General features: G+C 44.7%; 1 protein-coding gene across 2 annotated transcripts in view; it reads left to right on the forward strand.

The window, feature by feature from the left end:
* LOC146175824 (equilibrative nucleoside transporter 2-like) overlaps positions 1–17244 on the forward strand; it is an 83772-nt gene that overhangs the window by 64577 nt on the left and 1951 nt on the right. For both annotated transcript variants that reach the window (XM_084582177.1, XM_084582176.1), the window contains 5 exons: positions 4087–4120; positions 4420–4496; positions 7583–7697; positions 12122–12207; positions 14979–15178. In XM_084582177.1, the coding sequence (XP_084438303.1) occupies positions 4087–4120; positions 4420–4496; positions 7583–7697; positions 12122–12207; positions 14979–15178 (512 nt within the window). The remainder of the gene's footprint in view (positions 1–4086; positions 4121–4419; positions 4497–7582; positions 7698–12121; positions 12208–14978; positions 15179–17244) is intronic.

Consider the following 17244-nt stretch of genomic DNA (forward strand, 5'->3'; position numbering starts at 1 on the left):
CATCCCCTGTGCTACTCCTGCCGCTGCTCCAGATCGGTACGCCATTATTTCACACCAGCAAGCCGATCCCTACTGTCTTTCCCTAATCAACCTTCTCACCGGTGCTTCTCACCCTCCTACCGCTAGGATGCGCAGACAACTCCAAAATTTCAAACTTGACAACGGCGTGCTGTCCCGTTATATTTATTGCTCTGAAGGCACCCGTTGGGTCCCCGTTATTCCGAAAGCGCTTCGCACCCGTATCCTGGCGGCTTTCCACGATGATGCTACAGCCGGTCACTTAGGCTTTCATAAAACTTACCACCGCGTGAAAACCCGTTTCTTCTGGCCAGGCCTCGCCTCAAGTGTGGCAAAATACGTCGCCTCTTGTCTGCCATGTCAGAGCCGCAAACGGCCAACTTCTCCTCCTGCTGGCCTACTACAGCCGCTACCTTGCCCAGCTACTCCTTTTGCCGTTGTTGGCATAGACTTATACGGGCCACTTCCATTGTCCGCACGAGGTAATCGCTGGATCGTCACCGCCGTCGACCACCTAACACGCTACGCTGAGACCGCTGCCCTGCCTAATGGCTCAGCACATGAGGTCGCGACCTTCTTTTTGGAATCGCTCGTACTGCGTCATGGGGCCCCTCAAGTGCTTCTCAGCGATCGTGGTCGGACATTTCTGTCGACGATTGTAGCCGAAGTTATTGAGGCCTCAACCACACATCACAAATTGACCTCCAGCTATCACCCGCAGACCAATGGGTTGACTGAGCGGTTCCACCGCACGCTTTCTGACATGTTGTCTATGTACGTCGACCAGGACCACCGAAACTGGGACGTAATACTTCCTTTTGTTACGTTCGCCTACAATACGGCTGTACAGCGGACCACAGGTTACACCCCGTTTTTCCTCGTTTACGGCCGTTCTCCTGCTACCTTTCTTGACGCCTCTTTCCTTTCTACACATGCCAGTTCCTCGCCCTCTCTTCCTGACCAGTTCCTTTCCCGAGTGGCCAAATCTCGCCGGCTTGCTCGCGTCAACACGGAAGCCAGCCAGGAAGACCGCAAATGCCGCTATGATGCAACCCATCGCCAAGTTTCGTTCCGTCCCGGCGACGAGGTGTTACTTTGGACCCCATTACGCACTCCTGGTCTTTCTGACAAGTTACAGCACCGTTACATTGGTCCTTACACAGTTCTTGCAAAAACCTCCCCGGTCAACTATCGCGTCTCTCCTCTTCACCCTCCTCCGGACAGTCGTTACCGTGGCACTGAAGTTGTCCACGTTTCACGTATGAAACCTTTTATTCGGCGCAATCCTGCGGACTAACTGCGGCCAGGCTGGCCGCTTCAACTGCGCGGGCGAAATAGTGTGAGCACTGTGTGGCGCTTCTTCTTCCACACGGCTGAACGTGCTGCAGCCACCGTAGTGCTGCTTCATCTTCATCCTGCTCCCTCTTGTAGATACCCATCGTCATCGCGGAGTGTGTTTGGCTGCAGTGTGCGACCAAGGCTTCAGGTCTGCAATAAAGCCTGATTCCCCAAGTCCGACCTTCGCGTTACCTTACAATATATATAGTTTTATAAGTATAAAACTATAAGTATAACTATAAGTTATACTTTGTATAGGTATAGTTTTGTACGCATATGAAAGGTACCGCGTCTACTGACGCGTCTGAAGCAAGGAGGTTGCAACGCGGCTCAAGCGGGTCGTCTGCTACCTGCCTGCTTGAGATACGTCCCTTACAAAAATGAATACTAGTATTGACTTTCTGATGTCATCAGGAAGTAATCATGATGACTCATGAGAAATTAATCACGAGAGCAACGTCTGTTGTGCTCTTGCATCATACCGATATCATAAATTGTTGATGAGTTTTTGCATCGCGTATTCTGCATTATACTCACACATCAAATCTTGATGAGATTTTGGAATTATATTTCTAATGTAAAAAGTCAACTGAAGTCGTGATGCATGAAGACATCAGAGCAATATCATTTTCAAGCAATGGTCTGTGCATTTTTTTTTTTTTCAATTGCTTGTATAGTACTAATGCCCATTAGCTAACAGATTTTTGCAGTTAAACCTCTCAGTTATTGCCCGCTATAGACTGTGTATATGACACGAGATGTTCTTTTACAAACTCGGATTATTACCAGCTCACTACCAACGTTTGCTGGAGGTTTCCTACTGGGAATATATAAGCAAACGTGCGGGCTATAAAAATGGTCGGATTTGGAAAGTGCATCGCGGTAGCATGTATTTCTACCAGATTTATTGCTGTATTTTCGACGTTCTTGTTACTTGCTGCTTTCAGATGATTGATTTAAGCTGTTTACCGATTATTTATATTTGGTTTACGGGAAAATAAAGGCGACGTATCTGTCACACTTTCTCAGGCAAGTGTGAGTATGAGACGGCACACCATCGCCCCTGTTGCGTGGCGTTCCTTGGCACGCGTTCAAGTGTGGCATTGAAGATGGCAGGAACGCTAGACAAGAATTAACCTCGTGGAATCTCGCGGAATATGACAGATCTCGCGCACAAATCTCGCGCACGGGATTTCGTTCCATGAACTTAAAAAGGCTTTCGCCTTAAGAGGGTACAAAGGTGTCAAAATGCTCAAAATGTAAAGGCGATGTTTGCTGATGCTAGCGTATAAAAAAAAATTAAACAAAAACTGAGAAAACGTCCGTGTGCATGTGAAACGCTATTGCGTCATACCCTTAACGGTGGAGTCCCCCGCCGTTGCATCGAACAGCGCGTTGCGGTCTGGGATGCATCAAGTTTCAAGCAGCAGCGCCCGAGTTTACTGGCGACGTCATCGCCTCGCAGGTTGTAAGAGAAGATATAGAATAAAAAAAAATTATATGAAATTAAACAAGTGAAAAACATTGTCCATGAGCACTTGCTATCGCTTCATACACTTAACGGCGGAACTTGTGCGTCCTCTTAATTTTTTCTCTTTATGTTCAAAGCTTTGCGCAGCTTTTTCAGTTGTTTGATTAAAAAAAGTGCGCGCGGTAAGAAATACTAACTAAAAGATAGCTGAAGACTGTAATCCAAGCTTTTGTGTCGAATTGCGCAATCAAAAATTGCATATTTGGCGATAAATTTATGGACACTTTTTAATATGGCTTTGAAAACTATCGCTTTCCTAGCGAGCACCCTAGCGATTGCTATCACGGACACGCGGATTATTCTGCGACAGTATCGCATCGATGTTTTGTTTTTGCAGGAATGTAACTTCCACACACCCGCAAACATTATTGATTTTCGTTCTCTTAAGACGAAAGCCTTTTTAATGGTTCATACTGTCGTAGACAAAGTGTGTCCCGCTTTTGCGGCGGCTGTCGCGTGGCGTTCCTTGGCGCGCGTTCGAGTGTGGGATTGCAGATGGCAGGAACGCTAGACAAGATGACACTCCTCAGGCTTTCGCCTATCACTACTTTAGTCGCTCAAGTCCCTCGTAATTTTTCTTTAACGGACTCACGGTGTTGCGGCGTCGGGGTTATTTTTATTAGTCCGGCATTTAGAGCAAGTGCTCATTGTACGTTTGAAGTAGATGGCCGTGTGATTACGGTGGATGTGTTCCTTGATGGCCGGAGGACTCGTTTCGTCAATGTTTATGCGCCGGTTACGCGCAGTTTGACGAACGAGTTCATCCGGTCCGTCACGTCACACTTCCGTGCCCCATGTGCTCTTGGGCGACTTTGTGTTCTCCATACGTCACGCGACATCAGGAGGCCTAGCTGGGCAAGGTGCATCTAACTACCATGCTATAAGGACTTAGCGAAGCTCGTTCGGTCGCTGTGTCTCCAGGGCCCGTATTCCGAGTTTGCGTCGTTATCGAAGTGTCGCTATCTCACGTGACCTCTAGCCATCTGATTGGTCGAAACGCCGGAAATGGGTGTTGCCACTGCAGAACCAGAAGAGGTGGCAACATCATTTTCCAGCGTTTCCACCAATCAGGTGACTCGAGGTCGGGGAGATAGCGACACGATAACGACGCAAACTTGGAATGCGGGCCCTGGACTAACAGCTGCTGGGAGCCCTCCCAATATATGACAACTGCTGACCGTGAAATATTTCCATTGCAGGAGTTCTATCATTACTACATTTCTACACAAGCAGGTGAGTAGCAGACAGTCATCACCAACTAAACAATTAGGCTTTAAATTTTTTTATGTGCATGTGTATTCTTTGTTTGTGTCGAATGTTATTTATTTCACATGTCAATCATTTGGTTCTTGCAACAAAACTATGCAAGAAGGTCTTGTTATGCATACTAGATTGTTTTTGTCCACATTTTATCACCACCAGGTGTACTCTGATTTTCTTTTTTCGAAACGACCATGCACCCCTTACATCACGCATGTTGCAATAAAGCTATTTGTAGGAGTCCAATCTATATACACCTGCCTCTCTTGCAGTTACATACAAGAGCCTTGAAAAGTTGCCGCTGGAGGAAAAAGGCGGCAAAGCATCACCATGGCAAATCTTCAAGGGGGTGAGCATCCAAAAGAAACTTTTGGAGGGGCTGCAATGGCAGAGCAAGCTGCTCGAATCGATATTTTTGTACTGCCCGCCTCGATTCAGTAACTTCGTCTTGGCTATACCTTTAAATTACAACAGAAAAGCATTAATTCCATTACTACAGTAAAACTTCGTTAATGCATATTATTAGGACTGTCGACAAGCGTAAATGAAAATTAATGGCATCGGAAGCTCGTTTGTTTGGAGTCCCTGCGGCTGGCGTCAGTTCATTAGGCTGGTTTCCCGAAGTAGCGCCGTGTCGCGGTATGACGTTGATAAATAGCAAACGTTCGTCCAAATATTATATCCTCAGTACGTTGCTTCCCGAGTCCCTCTGACGTTCGCGCGAAGGCAGGCATTTAAGGATCGACAAGCAGTCTAGCCGCATAGTTTCGTTTTCAGGGTTTCGCTAGCCGCCACCGATCTGTGCAGCCTGCTGACAGAGTCCACATCTACACTCCGTTTAGGACGATAGTAGCCTCTTCATTTATCTTTTTTTTTTCGAAGATGTTATGTCACGGCGGCGCCAATGCCCTCGTCTCTAACTTCAGTCCGAGTGACATTGCAGTTTTTCCAGCGAAACTCCGTGCCTGTTACGTGCTGTTCGTCGTTCATGTGGTGAAACATCCGTCACGTGCGACTTCACGTAAGAACCTCCACAGCTACCTCACAGGGTGCTGAAAAGCCGCAGAGATGCTGCGCTAGTACCAATCGGCGGCTCACCTAAAACCAACCACGAGAGGCGCCGCGAAATCAGTGTGGGATGAAGGAATACACTTTTTGACGCGCGTGCAACTGCAGCGCAGCATACAGGCAGCGTGCAGTGGGGTGTTTGAGGCGTTTACTGGGAAGTTCCGGAGTCCTCCACTACGGCGTCTCATAGCCCGAGTCGCTTTGGGACGTTAAACCCCACAAACCAAACCTTTTCAGTTTTTTGTCACGAAACCAGCGTGAAATGAAGATTGACCAGTGTGCTTGCTGCTTCACCGGCAGCGCAGCATGTAACCAGACAGTTACTCAGGAGAGTTCGTTTAGCGTTTTAGGTCCCTGTATCCGGTTCGCCTTCGTGTTATCATCCGGTTCGGCGCGGTTGCGATTTTATTGAGGAGGGCGACCAAGTATTCTTAAAATTTTGACATGAGTGGCCTCACGCATCACGCTGAAGACGCATAGAAGGAATTTTAGGGTCCGTAACTGCTGCGCGTTCCACCGCAGTACTGAACTTCTTCACAGTTCAGAACAGCGCAACAGTCGGGCATTTCTAAGCACTTCGTAGACGGCATAAGCCAATCGTCCGACTCGATGGCAATGACGTGCACATTGCACAAGGCATGCCCTGCGTGCATGCGTAGTGCCACCCAGTTATGCATTTCGGGGCTTTCTAAATGTTTTGGCTCAAGAATGTCTGCCTTTATCTCATGGCATGGGTTTGTCAAGAAAATGAAGCCTTACCCCGGCAGAGGTTCAGCCACCGGAGCAATGGGGGAGGACCCTATACCAACCGCGCCCTTACCGCCTAAGCCATTTTCCTTGAATAAATGTTCTCTACTACTGTTAATATATCATTGACGATGCATAAAACATGCTTGAAAGCCATCGCGAAGGACACGACAGTATTGTTAGGGACGTCAAAAATATATCAGGATATACAGGTTGAGAATTAATTGTTAATATCTGCAAGCCAATACCGGCCAACACATGTGATGTTATGTGCAATGTTTTTCCAGCCGTCATAACTATGTGGACAATATCGACCACTATAACCCAGTCATATGCACTGTTGGAAAGACCCCAAAATTGGCGGGGTCACATCGACCACTGTATGCCAAAATGTATTCAATATAGTTATTCCATCTATACTAACAGGATCATATCAATCAATGCATACAATGATGCGTGAAATGTTGACAAGCCATCGCAGCTGCCCATAAAATATCGACCACTATAAACCATGATCGATAAAATATTGGGAGACTATCTCAACTGGTAGTAAATATTGACCATCGTATGGCAGTAAATATTCCGAGTTGACAGGCCATCAATGATGGCAGGAAAATATTAATAAACCTATGTAAAGATGTATGATATTTTGGCAAGCCATTACACTTCGTCAGGTAACATCGACCACTGTAATTGCAGATATACAATGTTCGAAAGCCATGACGACTGGCGGGAGGATATTGACCAATGTATGCCAAGATATATTCGATGTTAACAAGCTTTCAATACTGGCAGGACAATATTTACCAATGCATGCCATGATTTGTGCACTGTTGTCCAGTGGCCACCGTTCGTTGGGCAATATCGGCCACTGGAACTGAAGATGCATACAATGTTCGGAAGCCATGGCGACTGGCGGGAGGATATTGACCATTGTATGCCAATATATATTCGATGTTAACAAGCCTTCAATACTGGCAGGACAATATTTACCAATGCATGCCATGATATATGTGCATTGTTGTCCAGTAGCCACCGTTCGTTGGGCAATATCGGCCACTGGAAGTGAAGATGCATATAATGTTGGGAAGCCACTAAGACTGGCGGGATGATATTGAGCAATGAATGCCAAGATATATTCAATGTCGACAAGCCATATACTCTGGCAGGAAAATATTTACTAATGTATGCCATGATTCGCCAATTATGGACAAGACATTGCAGATGGCTGCACAATATTGGTCATCATATATCATTGTGCATACAATGTTGGCAAGCAATCCTATATGCAAGGTGATTACTGCCTGCTGTTAGCCACCTGAATGTCAACATGGGGAAACATGTAAATCACTGGTCCAAGAGTGGTCAATGTTACCACATGGCTGTACCATTATTGGTAGCACATTGGCAACGCACTGTCGGACCAGACATCGCCACTCAATTTTCAATATCGGGCCGATCGCTTGTGCTACCTGGGGCCCCTGTTCTCCACGGTGGCTCGCCAACAAAATTTCACGCTTGAAAAAATAACTAAGTAGAAGGGCAAATCAATTGCTTTCATATAATTTTCAAGTCAGATGGTTGATCGTTCCGTTATTTTTTTTTTTCGTTTTTTCGCAGGGTTGGATGTACTTCGTATCCATCGCGCTTATATTTTGGGTGACACTGTCGATCTTCCCGGCAATCATGGTCCTGGTTGTGTCAACACATGCGAGCAGTGGAGCTGCCATAACAAGTAAGAATGCCTTTCAGGATTCGAAAACGCTCCGATACACTTCACATACCCCATTGCTACTTAAAGAGCTGTGTGTAAATGAAACAGTCTGACGTCGACATAGCAAATAGGGGAAAAAATATTGTAGCATTATTCGATACAGCTGAGCTTCGTAATAGATTTCGTAAGAAGTGTGCGTAAAACATGGGCAGTTGTACGTGTGAAGGGACGAACTCGGGCGACCCTTATACTAGAGGAACGAAAAATTTTTTCTGCAAGCTTTCAAAACCACTTGCGGGCGATTTTGAAGGCTGCAAAAAATCATGCGCCAGTTTGGTTGCCTGTGTGCTGTCTTCCCCGCTTCACAGCCGTGTTGCGTGTAAAGCGTCACGTCAGAGCAAAAGCTGTTCGCCATTCCCACCTCCGTGACAGCCGGCATGAGGGCACGCCGCTGCTTCCGTGGAGATGTCGAAGTGCGCAAGAGGCGTGAACGTGTGCCGCCTGCCGTACTGTTGTTGCGATTGTAGAAAAAAGGAAAAGAAAATGCACGGGCCTGCTACTGGCTCTGTAGCTGAGCCACCTCCGCTGCCTCGTGCGGACAGAAGATAAATTAGACAAGAAAAAGAAGAGGGAGAGAAAGACGCGCGTCGCAACAGCCGTCGTCCCACCACCGAAGCGGTGGCGGGTGCAATGACGGCCTACAATAGATAAAAATTCGGTGGCAGACTAGCCGCCGCCGCAAGCGGCGTTGACCTACCAGTCCCAGCTCCGTAGAACGTGGAACAGCCACCCTTGCCGGACCCCAGTACAGCATCGTGTAGACCTGCCGGACCACCTACTCTACACGATGCTGTACTGTCTGCACGGCGAGTGCGACGGCAGAACCGCGCCCGCTATATTTAGCGGCGGAACTCTGGCGTAGCTGTATGAGTTGCCAGACCAGCGGCACCGACTCAAGCATCACTGTCGCGGTGATAGCTTAAAAGCATAAAAAGCACGAACTTTGGCGCGGACGCTTGCCTTGACAGAGCGCAGGCCACCCTGCTGCTTAAACTTCAAACAAATTCCATTCTCAGCTATTCGTGATTGGCACTGACTAAGGATGGGGACTACGACCCTATATATTTGCCCCAATTCCAATTGCGAAGTAACGGCCATATTGGACACACCCTTTGGGGATGTAGGGGAAGACCACCCCCTCGACCAACTTCTTACGTGCTCAGACAAGAAGACGCAGCTGGCGCTTGTCTCGTGGGCCCATAGCGTCGCCCCCTCCTGGGGCCCACGCCAGGCTGACATGCCTTAATGATTACACTCTTTTGGCAATAAAAGTTGTTTCTCGCTCTTGCTATCCGAACATGCACCGCTTGGCGCTGGAGAGTTTGATACATTCAATTCACGGGTACCCGCGTTTGGCATTCAAGCTAAAAGCTATGTGTGTAATGTTTATGACGTGTTCAAAAAACAGTCAATTCACAATAGCCGCGTTCGCTATACCGAGGTTCGACTATTCTGATAAAACTAAAAACATGAATACTTCGAACACACTAGCCTCGAATTCCCTGCTTCTTTAATATTGTCACATAGCCGTTTAGGCCCGTAACCAGAAGGTTGGGTTTTGTTGGGAGGGTTGACCTAGCAGGCGCAGAAGAGCAGGTCCGGAGCACCGAGTAACAGCAGCCGACTTCAGCTTCTCATCGAACGCCACGGGGCCACTTCTTCGAGTCCGCGCACGAGACTCTCGATGAGCAGCCGCCTAGCGGCTGCTGTTGCACACGCTACAATATCAAGAGCAAAACTATGATTGGAGGGAACAATAGGAATGAAGCAGGTTTAAAAATTCCTGATGACATAGACCGCAGAGCTCTAACCAGAAACATGAGAGTGCGCGAAAAAAAAGTTCGCCACTACACATTTCTCTCTCTCTCTCTCTCTATATATATATATATACGAATGAACACGTTGTGTGAACATATTCAAGATTTCGCATGGAAATATGATTCTGGTTAAGCACTTTAAATTCGGTTTCGAAATTTGGCATTCAGCATCCTAAAGCATGCGTTTCTGGCTAAATATTAAATAATTCAAGGAAAAGCTGTCATATGATATGGATTTGAGCTTTCTATCTGCTTATACTGCCATTGTTTACCCTAGTGGTTCCCTGTATGGATAATGTCCCTCTATAACCACTGTTTATAATTATCACAAGATTTTTTGTGCTAATTGAGCCATTCATGTTTGCAACAAAACTTTCATGAAGTGCTTAGGAATTATATATTGCTCCGAGCTTTTGAAAACCCATCAATCAAAACATTTGAATACATCAAGTCTAGCAATACTGTACTGGCTGGCAATACTAGTGCTGCCCAGTAATTCTAACATCAAATTATTTATTTATTTACAGAATACTGCATTATATTGCCGCTCACAAACGACAAGCATAAACTCCAGCTTTGCACTGGTTAAAATAAAATGTTGCATGTCAGACATAACAGGAACCCTGCCTTTCCACATGGAATGTTCATGAATTGTATTTGTAGACTGAGCCTGTAATTTAAGGGGGTGTGGTAGGCTAATTAAACTAACTACAAAATGTTTCTTTATTTCTATAATACACAACGTGAGGACCAAACCCGTGGAGCAGCGAATGTGAAGGTACACTCCTAAGAATGATGTAAAATGCCATGCACTCAGCGTTTGAAAATTGTGCACACAAATGGCTGCTTACAGTTTTCCTACATTTGTGTTTTACATATACCATTTCTTCTAAGAAAAACGCCTAGGTCTGCTGGCAACATTATTGGTAGAAGTGCATATTTTCCCATTAGAGAAGCTTTTGTACAGCACTGAAGCAAAGGCTGTTGTCGCTGTGTTGTTTGGATTGCTTTCACTGTATCTTGCTGATTTCTAATGTTATTCTGTCATATCACCGAGTTTAATCTCGGCAAGAATGGTTACTATAGAAAAATAAAGTTCTTTAGGAACTAATCTGCGAATGAAGATAGGAGCAGGGAGCCAGGCTGTGAACTGTCTCTAGGGGGAGCTCATGGTGTGGGTACACACAACTGCAGCCTCAAGAAAGTCAATCCTGTGGCATATTGCCATGGAAGCAGTCTCTCAAAGGTTGTTCTAACCGTAACAAAGCAAGTATTTCGTATTATTGTGTGGCTTTTCGGGCATTTCCATGATAGGAAGCACAATATCAATGAACCATGTGAAAAGCCGCCACTGACTATAGCATTTTTTGAGGCCGGCACCATAAAAATCGCTACTTGTGACACTTGCACTTGCTATGGTAATCATCATGAAGAACTGAATGCTGTTCTGAAACTTTTTTGCATCAACCAGGTGTACTTATCTACCTTTCTCTGAACCGCCTTGATAAACAACATGCTGTGAAGGCATAGCTCTGCAGCACCTTTAAACAATAAAAAACGATGGAGAAAGAAAAAAACCTTTAAGAACGTGCCAAGGAAACAAGAAATCGATTTTATTCTACTGGTGCTTACTGAACCATCGCTATATATGCAGAAACATAAAACTGCAATTATCTCAAGCCCCCAGTGGTAAGACGCCTGACTACTGAGCTGGAGTACCCGGGTCCCACCCCGACCACTGCGTTTCGATGGAGGCGAAATAAAGTGGCGTCTTTGTGCGGTGCGATGTCAGTGCACGTTAAAGATCCCCAAGTGGTCGAAATTACTCTGGAGCCCTCCATTATGACACCCCGTTCACTCTTTCCACTTTCATTCCCACCTTCTTCCCTTCCCTTACACCGGGCAGTTCAGGTGTCCACAGAACAAGTGAGACAGACACTGTGCCTCAAATTATTATTATTATTATTTATCTCAAAATGACATTTTGAAGTTTTTTTTCAACTGTAATGTGCTTTTTCATAGAAACTGAGCACCCGACTACTATAAATTTTCTCAAAATATGCTGCAGCCTGTTGTCAACATCCGCGAAGCTAAAATTTTAGAAAATCATTGCTCTATATGTATGAAAACGTTAATAGGCTTACAGTTCTCTCTTACTGCTGATGACAATAGAACAAATGATATTATTCTTTTTTTTTTATTGCACAGTGCAAGTAGAGAGCATTTTTCTTTAGGTCAGTTCAAGGCTGCAAACATGGGAAGTTCATGTGCAAAGCTTAATCGGCATACCATTTTCCATTATTGTGAAAAGATGCTTATCATCTTGACAACCCAATTTTTGCCAGTCAAGTATCTAAAGAAAAAACAACACTGCAGAAAACAAACTACGTGAAGTTAAGGCCACGAGCATCAATAATATCGGTAAAAATTTCAAATTATAATGCATAGTTTTTAGGTATAAAGTCCAAACCAACAACGTTCATTTACCCTAACATACGCTTTAAAGTTTAACACTGAAGATTCTTTGCAGCAGTATCACAGTTATGAAGTGACATTTCTTTGTTCCAGACAAATTCTTCCTGCCCGTCTCCGGGTTCCTGGTGTTCAACGTAGGTGACCTGGTGGGCCGGATTATCTCCAGCTACCTTCCGCTGGTGAGCCACACTGAAACACTTCTACCCTAACTTTTTGCCTACTAGACAACACCATAGCACACATCTTACGTATGATCCTCAGGTGGCATAAACATGCACCGACAATGAATTAGCGATTTCAGTATTGAAAAACTGAAAAGTAGATAAAGACTTTTACCATAGCAAAGGCATACTAGCATTTATTTGCCTTATCGACAAACCACTTAGTGGTCTGGCAACACGGAAATGGGGCTCCCAAGGCCATTTCGAAATTTGGCACATCAAGCGAGCATAGTGCCATACTTTGCTGTAGAAAGTAGAGGGGTTGTTGAATTGCCCTTTTTGTTCGCCAGCTTACTGGCTTTCAGTACTTCATTCACCAGACTGCAAATACAAGCTGTATTCTTACCTCTGTCAGGCCCACAAGCACGCTGCATGCAAGTATAAGGTGTTATATAAGCATGGCAATTAATGCAATTATTTGTTCTTGCTTCTTGTGAGCTAAGCTAGGAGCCACAGTTTTAATTGAAAATGCTGGTGACCTTATCAGTGGAGGATCATGTAAGAATATTCAGTCCAATGAAAAGAAAACAACCTGCAGCGCATGATCATTGCATGCAGACGTTTCCTTGTAAGGCTACAGCTACACTTTCTGCCCAGCAGGCAGCAATTTCCACACTCTCTATCCCTACAAGGAGAAACCAATTCCCTACTATTCTGTGTTTCTCACAGACTATAGCGACTGGCACAGAGGAACACTCCGGACCTATTCGCAATCTTGCTACCAGCCCCGAGATCAACTATCTGGCTTCTTGAAATATTCACTGCAGGTATCGGGCAGGAGATCAAAACCCCCCAAAAGTGGGGCTGCAAACTCTATCACGTCTGCACTGGCACCTATTAAGACACCACACCAAATAATGTGGAAGTCATCCCACCAGAGTTATTTTGGGAGGCCAGTGTTGGTTTGTTTGCAAACAGAAAAGAGGTTTATACTGGCTTAGTGGACGCTGGCTGCATATGCATTATGCCCGACTGGCCCCACCGATGCCACTGTGTATGTCTACACTAGTACTTTCTGCTATGTTAAAAGCCTGCAATGTCCGTCACGAGCTTTGATTGGCGAGTCTAGGTCAAAATGAGAAAACTAAAGAAAGCAGCATCGAAGAATTACAGTGGAAGGAGGTGTGAGATACTCTCCTCTACCATCCCTTGATGTTGAATGGCAGTAGAAGTCCATTTACTTCTCTGTAGCCACAATTAAAGGTGTACGATTTTATGCAGACACCGAACTCTGGCTACACATTTCCTGCTCTGTAATTATGCGCAAGACATTAGTAGGCATAGATCACCAGGTGACATTTGCCTACAACCAATGAATAATTTATAATTAGATTTCCCCTTTCATGTTTTGGTTCCAGCAGCTGAACGGCAGCCAAGACGTCTAATATCAGTGAAGGCCATGTAATGCATGCAAAAATCTGCAAAAAGAAAAAGTGGACACTTAAGTTGTAAGCTGCCACATTAGTTGAAAGATCACTCGCCCGTTATAAGACTTTTAACCAAGCCATACAAATGTGCCTAAGTGGCCTAGCAGCAGCGTGTCTAATTCAGGATCCAAGGGTCATCCTGGAGTGCTCGATTCCAGTCTCAAAGGAGCTACTTGAACGAACTGCCAGCTCCAAACGCATCATGCGGTGTCGCGACATCTCGCAACCTGCTGACCATGTCACCTGCAAACTCCCACCTGCCAAAAGCATATGTTTGCAATTTTTTGCTCACAACACCAATGCCGAATTCTCTAGAGTGTTGTAGTGTTAAAAACGGTGAGCAAGGCATGTTGGTTTAAGCAACCTGAATTCCACATTCTCGCCCAAAACAAGCCTGTCGTCACTTCACTTTGGCCTGGTTTTTGTTGAGACGTCTTCCTTACTGTGGTGTCGTGGCATCCACTTGCACCTTTCACTGCTGCACATGGCAGCATGGCCGCATCGATCATCCCCTGCACCTGCTTGCACGTTGTTGGTCTTGCGCAGAGCGAGGAGAGTAAGATATGCTTTTTTTTTCATTAACCTCGGTAACAAATTACGGGTGCACAAGTTATGGGAGTAAATGCAGTATAATGTAGTTGTTTTTTTTATGCCTCACAAGACCTATAATGATGTTCGATATCAATGTAATCACTTGGCTGCTGAAATCAAAACAGGTGAAATAATTTTAATTTCAAATATAACTTGTGGTTGTAGGTGAATAACACTTGGTGATCCATCTATACCAATGTCTTGCTCAACATGTAAGTGAAATTTTAGTGTCTGTACCCTTCCAGCGTGAATTAGGCTTTCATGCCAGATCAATTTAATAAAGATTACTCACTCACTCCTTTATTAAATATACAGAAAAGCAGACACAATCACTTTCAGCCACAGCAAGATGTCAGTCCATATAGAAAGCAAACAATAAGCTCTAGCCATAAAAAGAAAAAAAATGTATGGCCACAAAACAAAACTTAAAAGATTTCAGTGTCTGCAATGAGAATTAGTAAATTATTTGTGTATATTTACAGGTGTTCTACTCCTCCCAGTTTTCCCCTACATGGTCCTAACTTTGTGGCCTGGAGCAAATATTCTCGGCTAGTGGATTAAATGCAACATCAATGTTGAGAGCTCAAAACAATGTGACTGCCCCTCCCATCTTTTTCCCCAAGATGTTCTTGTCTAACAGCTTAAACTGTCCTTGCATCATAATGCTGACTTACTGTTTAATTTTCTGTCCCTCCTGTCTTCTAAATACAGCGAGCAGAATGGAGGAAGACAATTCTCACCCTCTGCATTGGAAGAGTCGTGTTCATCCCCCTGTTCTTGCTCTGCAACGCGTACCCCCGCTACAACCTTCCAGTTCTGTTCGAGAGTGACACAGCTTTCATCATCCTCATGGTGCTCTTCTCGGTATCCAATGGCTACCTCGTCACACCGGCTCTGACACATGCCTCCAAGTAAGTGCTAGTGCTGCACAATAGCAGCAGCAGTAGACACTCAACGCTCTGTGGGCTACTACGTGGCACACTGACCACAAGGGTACAAAGGGTTCCAAACATGGCTACACATCCGACCTTACTCACAAAACTTCTGAACTTGGGCACTTTTTGGAAGGTGTCAAAGTGCCTGTGTTATGTGGAAGCATTTGCCTAAAACCCCGAGCGATGTAACATCAATGACCAGCACTGAGTAAACGAAGCAATCGTTGAAAAATGAACTTAATTGTAAAATCATGAATAATAATATGCTATAAAATGCAAGCAATGTGCTAATGATAAAAACCAGATTGCTGTGCCATTTACAGCATTTCGGTACTCAGCTGCATTGGTGAAAGATCAAGCATACCCGTGTCAAAACTTGCACAACAAAAAATTCAACCCTAATGAACACCACTATATATGCAAACATCGAGTTTGGTGAAACTGAAATGAACCTCAAAGGAGTTTCAAGCTATTTTTGGATTTGCAAAAATCTTGTAGCAAGATAGTAGTTTTCCATGTAAGAACTGCCTCTGAAGTACTACTCCACTGCTGAAGTGACAAGCAGGAGAATGAAATGCAATAACAGAGCTCTTCTTTTTAAGACTAGTATGATGCGGTGACTACGTTTGAGATAGAAGCAGCACACTTTTATGACTCACGCATGTATGCTCTCACCATGATCCTTTGCTATCACCACAAGGTTCAAAGGATGGTAAAAGGGTACGCTTAAGGGATGCAAATATCAAAACAAATTTGACAGAAAGCCCTGCCTACCTGCCTGAACACATTTCATCTGTACTAACATTTTCACAGCGAGGCAATCAGTCTTAACAAGGTCAGTAACGATTCTCTGCTGCTAAAAATAAAAAGCAGCTGCCTCACAAAAAAAAAAAAAATCAAAAAATCTAGTCATATGGGCACAACAGTGCACAGTCATAACTTTGTACTTAAGTGGCTATGTACAAGCCCTTTGGTTAAAAAAAAAGTTCACACTAAGGATCAGAACTTCAAGCAAGAAGCTAGCTTCAATACACAGTTCTATGGTGGCAGCGGCCATCCTCATTAAAAATTGCCAGCCTAAATCCTCAGCGTTTTAGTATGCGGTAAGCGGCTGTCTTCACATCAAACTTTATGCAACTCTGGTATAGTACAACTGTTACATCGTTACAGCACTTCTAAACATGCATCCAGCCTTACACTCAACGTTAAGGCCAACAAGCATACTACAATCTTATCATCCACCAAAGTTCCGTTCTGGCTATCTATGATAATTGAGACCGTTCAGATTAGAGTATCTGCTAGTTCCATAAAGCTATCTCACCAATTTTACAGGCTCTGCATCCCGAACTACTGAACACATTGCAAAAGTATTCTGCCCCACCGCAGTGGTGCAGTGGTTGGGGCGCTGGACTGTATGCCCAAGGATGCGGGATCAAATCTCAGGCATGGCAGCCGCTTTTCAATGGCTACAAAAAGCAAGGCGGGCGTGTGCTGTGCAATGTCAAGGCATGTTAAAGAAACCCAGGCGGTTGAAATTTAAATTTCTGGTGGTTGGAGCCCTCCACTACAGTATCTCTCATAGCCTCCGTCACTTAGGGATGTTATACCTCAAAAAGATTTTTGCTGGAAAAGCAAATTGAAGTTAGCAATGCATTCACAACCATCACACATTTTGGATGAGTATTTCTAAAGCCACATCTCAAGATTTCACCGAGACCCTTCGGTATTTTTGTCCATGCCTGCCTGCAGTATGTTAATTTAACTAGAGGATCTGTCCTCTGCAACATGCAGTAGAACCCTGCTATAATAAACTTTGGTGTAGTAAGCAGCCCGGCTACTCAGCCTGTTCGGCACAAATTTAGATCCCATGCAGACAAATTATTCAAACTTCCAGAAGTTTGTACAAAGCCCACCAGGATAATAATTATAGTAATTCTGTTGGGCCACTATGCATCCATATTATGACTTCACAGCATTTTCAATGTATTTATTATGCTTGTTTTGACTTGCACTTGTCACAGTAAGTTACTATACACTATCTC

Source organism: Amblyomma maculatum, chromosome 10 (genome assembly GCF_055883805.1).
Source record: "Amblyomma maculatum isolate TAMU_Amacu chromosome 10, ASM5588380v1, whole genome shotgun sequence".
In the NCBI taxonomy this organism is placed as follows: Eukaryota; Metazoa; Arthropoda; class Arachnida; order Ixodida; family Ixodidae; genus Amblyomma; species Amblyomma maculatum.